At 27.4% G+C, this 8,346-nt stretch overlaps 2 protein-coding genes and 1 pseudogene across 4 annotated transcripts; 1 reads left to right on the top strand and 2 right to left on the bottom strand.

Annotated features, from left to right (window-relative positions):
* Nucleotides 1-527: 527 nt before the first annotated feature.
* On the bottom strand, nt 528-2,563 carry LOC145949090 (protein G12-like). Of its 2 annotated transcripts, XM_083058801.1 has the most exons (4): nt 2,431-2,563; nt 1,870-1,885; nt 1,761-1,790; nt 528-1,342 (listed from the first exon to the last, which is right to left on the bottom strand). In XM_083058801.1, exon 4 carries the CDS (start codon nt 1,340-1,342, stop codon nt 656-658), a length of 687 nt encoding a protein of 228 aa, XP_082914927.1. In that variant the 5' UTR covers nt 1,761-1,790; nt 1,870-1,885; nt 2,431-2,563; the 3' UTR covers nt 528-655. The 2 variants fall into 2 exon arrangements, with proteins under 2 accessions (XP_082914927.1, XP_082914926.1); XM_083058800.1 differs by having other exon boundaries at nt 1,761-1,885.
* Nucleotides 2,564-2,638: 75 nt separating this feature from the next.
* Nucleotides 2,639-3,702, bottom strand: LOC145949089 (protein G12-like; annotated as a pseudogene). Its single transcript, XR_014427537.1, has 2 exons — nt 3,609-3,702; nt 2,639-3,371 (listed from the first exon to the last, which is right to left on the bottom strand). The product of XR_014427537.1 is annotated as a protein G12-like (transcript).
* A 1,409-nt stretch (nt 3,703-5,111) lies between these two features.
* LOC145933173 (uncharacterized) lies at nt 5,112-7,662 on the top strand. The gene is made up of 2 exons (XM_083032716.1): nt 5,112-5,191; nt 6,077-7,662. Exon 2 carries the CDS (start codon nt 6,077-6,079, stop codon nt 7,535-7,537), a length of 1,461 nt encoding a protein of 486 aa, XP_082888842.1. The 5' UTR covers nt 5,112-5,191; the 3' UTR covers nt 7,538-7,662.
* The last annotated feature ends 684 nt before the right edge of the window (nt 7,663-8,346 follow it).

The raw sequence follows: 8,346 nt of genomic DNA, 5'->3' as shown, positions 1-8,346 counted from the left end.
TTTATGTCTCATTAAATGCTCTTGTCATTATTTGTTCAATAATTATCCTGCATATGGAATTATCATAAAAATAAATTTATACAGAAATATAATGTTATATTTTTCAATAATTTAATATATAGACATAATTTTACAAATATTTGTATTTTAATTTTAAATTGTGCATATCATATATATAATTCGTATCATCTACATAATCTTATCATTGTGAATTAAAAAAAAAGAAGGGTTAATTCTATGTATATATATAAGGCAACAATAGGGAGACATACTTTCCTGGATCATAAGTGCATCAGAAATATCACAACAACTTCAAAGGTAAATACAAATTATGTTGGATACTTTAAAGTAAATTTTAATTATAGATTGTATGTATAAGCAAGGATGAAATTATAAATTATATGTATAGGCAATATTATAATTGATAATTTAATCTCAAATTCAATTTCCTACAAATATATATATTATAAATGCTTTATATTCCTTAAGAACTCCAACATTATACAACAGGAAATGAAATTCGGGTGTTAATTTAAATAGCACAGTGTCTTGTATTTGTTTGTCTTTATATATAATATAATAACATAAAATTCAATATATTTTTATTATTCTTTAACCGAAATAAGATTCCAAAAATCCAAGATCTTGTCATCTATTATACGTTAACGTGAACATAATCTGAATCGTTCGGTACAGTGATACCAAGAACGATGAACATGATGTCCGCTACGATTCTCGTATTCACATCTTTGCTCTTGAGGAAATTCAGAATGGTCTGAAACGAATCTATGTCGTACAATTTGTTAATGATTTGCTGGAAGTTGTCGGACTTGAGTTGATCCACGAAACCGACGAAAACTGGAGAAGTTTTCATCTTCTTCACGTAGATGCGAATATAATCGTCATAATGGAACAGTATCTTGATGTCTTTAAAAAGGCCGGAAATTCCGCCGGTTCTCTTCATGGTCGGAGAATATACATGAGAAGGAGGTTCAAGTTCGTCGATATCGAGAGCTTTGTTAACTTTGTTTATTAAGAAGTAAATATCGACGTCTTCTTCATACAGATAATTGAAAAAGGTGATCACTTCTGGGGTAGCCTCGAAATCTACCATTAGATCTCTGAGAATAGTTGTGGATACAAGGTGTTTAAAAGCAGCTTTTACTTCAGAATCCTCCTTCAAATAATCCAAAAATACTTTATTAATGTCTTTAGCAGGAACTAAGTCTAGAATGTCCTGAATATCCTCGTGAAGAGGACCTTTGCCGAAATTTGGAAACTGATGAGTTTGACCCAAGCCGATAATGGCCAAGATGGCAAACAGAGCTAATGCAAAGTTCATCTGCAAATATATGTTTAATAAATTAATACTAAGTATTAGAATGTATTTTTTATATAATATAAAATATGACGCATTGTTACTATTTAGAATTACTAATAGAAATAAAAATTTTTTAATAGAAATATATAAAAATCAGATTTATATATATTTTTCCTTAATTTTAAGAATCTGCTAACTTTTAAAGTAAGCTTTAAAATATATTAGTATGCAATTTAATTACAACAGTCTGTATCATTTAGATACAAAGTTATTGAAAAAGAAGCAAATAAATTTATATTAGAAAAAAATTACTCTAGATTGATATAAAATCGATAATTAAAATTAAAAGCAGTACTTACATATAATAACATTGACAATTATTTAATACAAAAAAATAAAATTTTTATAAAAAGCTCTTGAAATTGTTTTCTTAACTTACCGTGGCAATTGTAGATAATCACACTGAGATCTGTAAGTAATTATCGCATATTTATATACTGGAAACCTCATGTTTTAGATAAATCAATTAGTAAAGTAGATAAGATTACTTTGACATCATAACATCTAAAAAAATGTAAAGATTATTTAATAAATCATTGAACATTTAGGAAAATTTTATACTGTTACATTTGCTTCTTTTACATACGCTTCTTTAGTAAAAGTAATTTTTCTATGCAAAAGGTTTTATTTTTAGAAAGTTTTGTTGTAGTGTAGTTTTATTAGTATAGATATACATATATAATAGTGCATGCATTATAGCAAATTTTATATATCTTATTCTTTTAATATAGAAATATAGAATTCATTTTTAAATTATAAAATCTGCAATAAAAAGGTTGTTGTTATTTGACAACATAAGCACTGATGCTCTTCGTTAACAAAATTTTTTATTTTCTTATTCTGATAATGGACAGATTATTTAAAATTTTACCACATAAAATTCTGTATTCTTAAACAATATATTTAGTATACAATAAAATAATAAAATAATAATATATCGTAAAGATCCTTGATTCTTCATGTTATTTCATTGCCGATCTTTTACACTCTAACCAAAGATTTAAAAGTACTGTTTATTTTATATATAGATAACATATTCTTTTTCATACCAATAGCCTTGTGGAATGTTTCAATATAATTGACAACATTTAATCCAGCCTTTTGTAGATATATTATGAAATTCCTTAAGAGCTTCGACAGTGTATAATCTAATCATGAAATTCAGTAAACTGTAAATAAGTATAGAAGAGCGTTTTGTACTTTCTTTTATCCTCGCGCGCACGCGCGTTTATATATACATAAGTAAATAATATCTTATTATTTTTCTATCGGAATAAATTGCAGAGAGTCCAAGAACTCGTCATCTATCGTACTCGCAGGATAAGCATAATCTTGATAGCTTGGTACAGTGATGCTAAGAACGATAAACATGATATCCGCTACAATTCGCGTATTTACTCCGCTGCTCTTAAGGCCATTTAAAATGATCTGGAAGGATTTAATTTTATAAACTTTGTTGACAATCTGCTGGAAATTATCGGACTTAAGTTGATTGATGTATCTGACAAAAGCTGGAGAGGTTTTCAATTTCTACACGTAGATGTGAATAAAGTCGTCAAAGGGAAGCACTTTGCTGATGTCTTTGAAAAATCCAGCGATTCCACCAGTTCTGTTCGCGATCGTAGAATACACATGGGAGTTGGGTGGTTCGAGTTCTTTGATGTCAAGAGCTTTATTAATTTCGTTTATTAAGAAATAAATATCAATTCCTTCTTTTTGTAGTTAAAAAGCTTGATCACTTTAAGCATAGCCTCCAAATCTACTATCAAATCTTCAATTATAGTTGTGCTAAGGATATATTGAATAGCAGCTTGTATTTCAGGATCCTTTAAATACTCGTCGCAAATGTTATTAATTTCTTCAACAGGGATTAAGTCTAGAATGTCCTGGATATCCTCATGAAGAGGACCTTTGCCGAAATCTGGAGCCCGATGAGCTTGGCTTAGGTCGATAATAGCCAAGACGGTAAAAACGCTAACGTGAATTTCATCTATAAATATATAATATACATATATCTATATTTCATAAATTAATATTAATGGGTCTATTCTGTAAAAATGCTCTATAACATTGTATCTCTAGTATAAGCTATGTATCACTGTAGAGCAAAAAAGAAAAAGCGAAGAGCGAAAAAAAGAACTAAAAAGCTACTTGAATAGTTATAGTTTTCAATAAAAATTATTATAATTCTCAAAGAAATGTGCATAAAGATTATTTCTTTACTTACCGTGACAGCTGTAGATGAACACTGACGTGAATGAACGAACACTTTGTGTATACAATTCTCGTAAAGTTACATTAAAGAACATCATGCTAGATTGATAATGAATCACATAAGCTAGATAGAATTAGATAAGATTTTACTTTTCAATATCAATTTCTGAAAAATGTAAACGTTACTTGATAAATCGTTGTATTTGTCATATATTTATATATGACAAATTTGTCTTGAATTCAATGAAATGCTATATTGTTCGCTATTTCTTTTGTTTATATCTTTCTTATCTATATGCATTTTTCGTTTAAAGCAATATGTATTATCAAATTCTAACAATGTTTGCTGTATTAACGTAGTTTTCATGTATTCTATTTTTTTAATATGAGAATAATTTATTTTAAAATTATAAAGTCATTAATAGAAACATTGCTATTACTTGACAATGAAACTGACATACTTTGTTAATAGATTTTATTTACTTCATCATTTTGATTATTAATTATTTCATGTTTTGACACACCAAATTCTATATTTTTTAATAATACAAAGAATTGTTTTATGGTAAGCAAACCAGGTTATATTTTTAATTCTGTATCAAATTAATATAATAATGTACATTTTATTTCCATTATTTTTAACTTTGTTGTAATTTACAGATAAATATATTACAGAGAAATAACTTGTTTTGTAATATACGTTATCTTAGATAATTTGTTTATGTAGGAGGATACACATATACATATATAATAACGAGAAATAAAGAAGTCGATATTGATGATAAATTCTTGTAAGTACATTTTCCAGGATATGAAATTAATTAACGATATAATCAATATCAAAAATCGTGAAGAAGGAAGAACGATTATCAATGTATCTTAATTTCATAAAATTTATGGTATAAAATATAAGAAATATAAATGTATTATTCCATGAAAAGTATGTAATCTATGATTTTAAGATATCAATTATTGAGTAAGAGACATATCACTCTCTCTCTCTCTCTTTCTAATAATAAGATATCACACAAATCAGAAAGATAAAGCATTAAAACCGATTTCTTAAAAATGATTATATTGTAAGAAACAAACAATCAAGAGATATACTAGCAATATCGAAGTTTCGATCATAACTTTTGTCAATAATAAATGATTAATTATTATAATAGCAAAATATAAGAATTGTGAGGCAAAATGTGAGTGAGAAATATATAGTAATTAAACTAATTTCCAAACATTAAAATTGATTATTTTATTAAAACGCATGACTTAAGAGGAAGCGCGGCTGTTAAGTAAAAAATGATATATTCTAAATATTTTAAATATATCTATCATAATATGAAGAGAAAAGTGCATTTACATCCACCTTTCCATTATTTGATACATTACATATATGTATAGAGAAAAATAAATAATGTGAACTTTATTTTTATGTCGAAAAACTTATCAAATAATCCCTAGTTTTTTTCTCGTGTATCAGTATATCACAATCTGATCATAATCTTATCTAGACTTTTATGTAATTTGATGATACTAATAGTATATAAATGTACGATAATTATTCACTGATCTCAAAGCGCATTCACAGCTATCAAGGTAAGTAAAGAAAAATTTTGTATACACTTTCTTGAAAATTTTGTTTGACAAATTATTTTCACAAAAATTATTTTTACTGTCACTCCTGATTTTAGTTATTTCATAAATAATTTAGAGTCAGTTTATTCTTTTTTAGTAAAAATTTAATGAGATTTAATGCCGATTTTTCTATTAATTTGTTAACAATGAATTATATTAATAATTATATTTATAGTTCTAATCTTTTGTACAGAACGGCGCATGAAATGCCATACTATTTGAAAAGTGATTTCGCACCATTTCGATGTTTATTATGTACAAACACTAGCAGTGCAGGATCACTTTTTAAATAATATGACATTACGTACGTTATCCTGTATAATCTATATTTGTATTTAAATTTTAAAAATATTAATATTTTCTTTTTAAGTAAAATCTACTGAGAACTAAGCAATCAATGAAATGTGTAAGAAAAATCTTATACATATGTGCTACACATATATATCTTAAATATTATGTGCATATATATTTATTGCACATATATATATAAAGTTAGATATATGTATGTTTTAACTTCTGTTTTAAGGCTTTAGTTTAAAGTAAAATTTAATTTATAAAAACTTCTAAATTTCTGTTTATGTAAAAAATAAATTTAGATAATTTTCATATAATTAGAAGCAATTTAACTTATAAATAATTATTATTTCCTTTTCTCCTATATAATTTATCACTGTGCTTGCAAATTTTACAAATTAAATATAATTAAAAGAAATAGATTTTTTTCTCAAAATATGTATATAATACTTTTTTAAATATACTTTTTAAAATTATATTTGCATATATTAAAATATGTTATAATACTTATACAATACCAATTTATTTAATACGGATATAATATATTTGCAGATGAAATTGATCTTAGCGCTATTTGTCAGCTTGGCCATTATCGGCCTGGGCCAATCTCATCAGTTCCCAGATTTTGGCAAGGGTCCTCTTCATGAAGATCTTCAAGATATTTTGGATTTGATTCCTACGAAAAGAATTGTTGAAGTCGCTTCGGATTACTTGCAGAATGATCTTGAAGTAAAAGATGTTGTTCAATATCTCAGACTCACTCCTATACTCAGAAATCTAGTGATAGATTTGGAGGCTATTCCCGAAGTGCTCAATCTTATTAATTATCTGCAAGAGAACGGTATCGAAAGCTACTATTTAGTAAATCAGCTTAATAGAGCCCTACAAATCAAGGAACTCATACCACCTACGCCAGCACCTACCCCTACATCTTCATCTTTACCTACATCTTCACCTTTACCTACATCTTCACCTTTACCTACATCTTCACCTTTACCTACATCTACAGACGGAAGTACATCTACATCTGAATCTACACCTGAGCCTACACGTCAATCTACAACCACGGATGTAGGTACATCTACTACACTTAAAGCTACAACATCTGAACCTATCTTTCACAAGTATAATGTAATCCAGAGGACTGGTGGACTCGCAGGACTTTTCAAAGACATCCACAATCTCTTCAATTATGACGACATTATTGCTGTATATGTGAACAAATTGAGAAACTCCTCAGCCTTCGGCAACTTGATTAACGAACTCAAATCTGGCAACTTACAACAGATTGTTAACAAGCTTTTCGAAAGTCACTCCTTCCAGGTCATTCTAAATGGCCTCCACAACTTGAATGTGAATGTGAAAATCGTAGGAAATGCCTTGTATCTTCTTTTCGGTGTCACTGTACCGAACAGTCCTAAAACGCTATTGGAAGAAATAACTGACTTCGTGAAGCTTCTTTCACTGGAAAAGTGGACTGACGTAATAATCAAGTATATAAACGAAGACAAAGAAGTACTTGAATCTATTCTCTTCATGTTCACACCCGAATTCCATGATGAGCTACGCAAGGTCGAAGCTCTTGAGGTACATAAGGCAGTGGTAATATACTTCGAAAAATCTGGACTCCCTGTTATTCAAATGATGCAGGAATTCCACAAGAATATCGGTATGGAGGACTATGTGCCCCCTAAAATAGAAAACTTTCTCAAATCTCAAATTGGTGCGCAAGAAGTCGGCGGTGGAACGAAAGCACTGCTCAAGGAGCTTGATGATTTGCTACCTTTGGACAAGATCAATGCTCTCTATCAGGAAAAATTGAAGACTTCCAAAGTCTTTGCTAATTTCATCGCAAGGATTGGATCCCCGGAATTTGGAAAAATTGCCAATAACCTAACGACTCATAAGACTTTTACGGAATATATCATAAAATGCAATGAAAAGGGATTGGATTTAGTAGGATGGGCGAGACTTAGTAATAGAATAATTGGTCTTAAATGGGAGAAAAATTGATATATGTAGCATTTTGAACATTTAATGCAAGCAAATTATACGCTATGTAATAATGTAAGATAAGAATTCTCGGATTCACATATATTGCTTCTGTGTAATTAATAAATTTATTGCCTTATAATAAAGTGCTTATTTTATTTATCCTTATTTTCTCTTGCAATAAAAATAATAATTTAATTAAATCATCAAATAAATCAACTAAATATTAAAAAAAACAAATATTTATATCCTGCTGATTTATCAATTTTAGTTATAATTAATATTTATTATGCATGTATTATATTATATATATACTGTGTATATTTTAGTTTCATTAAATAGATATACATATCAACCTATAAATATATTAAAGATTAAATAATAATTATTATATTATTTAACTTTATGTGTATATAGTTTATTTATATATACTCAGTTTATTTAAATGATATATTAATATATAATTTATGTATATGTATAAAACAATATTTGAAAGCAACATGATCACTCAATATATTCAATTTTATAAACAAATGTACAAATAATGTTCAACTTCAGTTTGTAAAAATAATGGACAAGTATTTAATAATCTTTATTCATGACTTTGTCGCGCATTTTAGTGTAACAAAATTAAAATGGATGTAAAAATTATATAACATTATTTAACTTTTAGCAACTAGATATATATATAATCGCATTGGAGATTATTAAATCATTTAATTGTGTATTTATAAGAAGCAAAATATCTGTGTAAGAAATATTATGAAAATTCTAATCTTTTTATGATTATCTTTAATGGTAAAAGTTTTAGCAGTGAGCATAAATGCATT

The sequence above is a fragment of the Prenolepis imparis genome, unplaced genomic scaffold (assembly GCF_030444845.1).
Source record: "Prenolepis imparis isolate NDT839.2.m4 unplaced genomic scaffold, iyPreImpa1.0 SCAF_2, whole genome shotgun sequence".
NCBI lineage: Eukaryota > Metazoa > Arthropoda > Insecta > Hymenoptera > Formicidae > Prenolepis > Prenolepis imparis.
This window is presented reverse-complemented; position numbering and strand designations above follow the sequence as displayed.

Coding starts and splice junctions, on each gene's coding strand:
- LOC145949090 (XM_083058800.1), bottom strand. CDS start 1,342: ATGAACTTTGCATTAGCTCTGTTTGCCATCTTGGCCATTATCGGCTTG.
- LOC145933173 (XM_083032716.1), top strand. CDS start 6,077: ATGAAATTGATCTTAGCGCTATTTGTCAGCTTGGCCATTATCGGCCTG.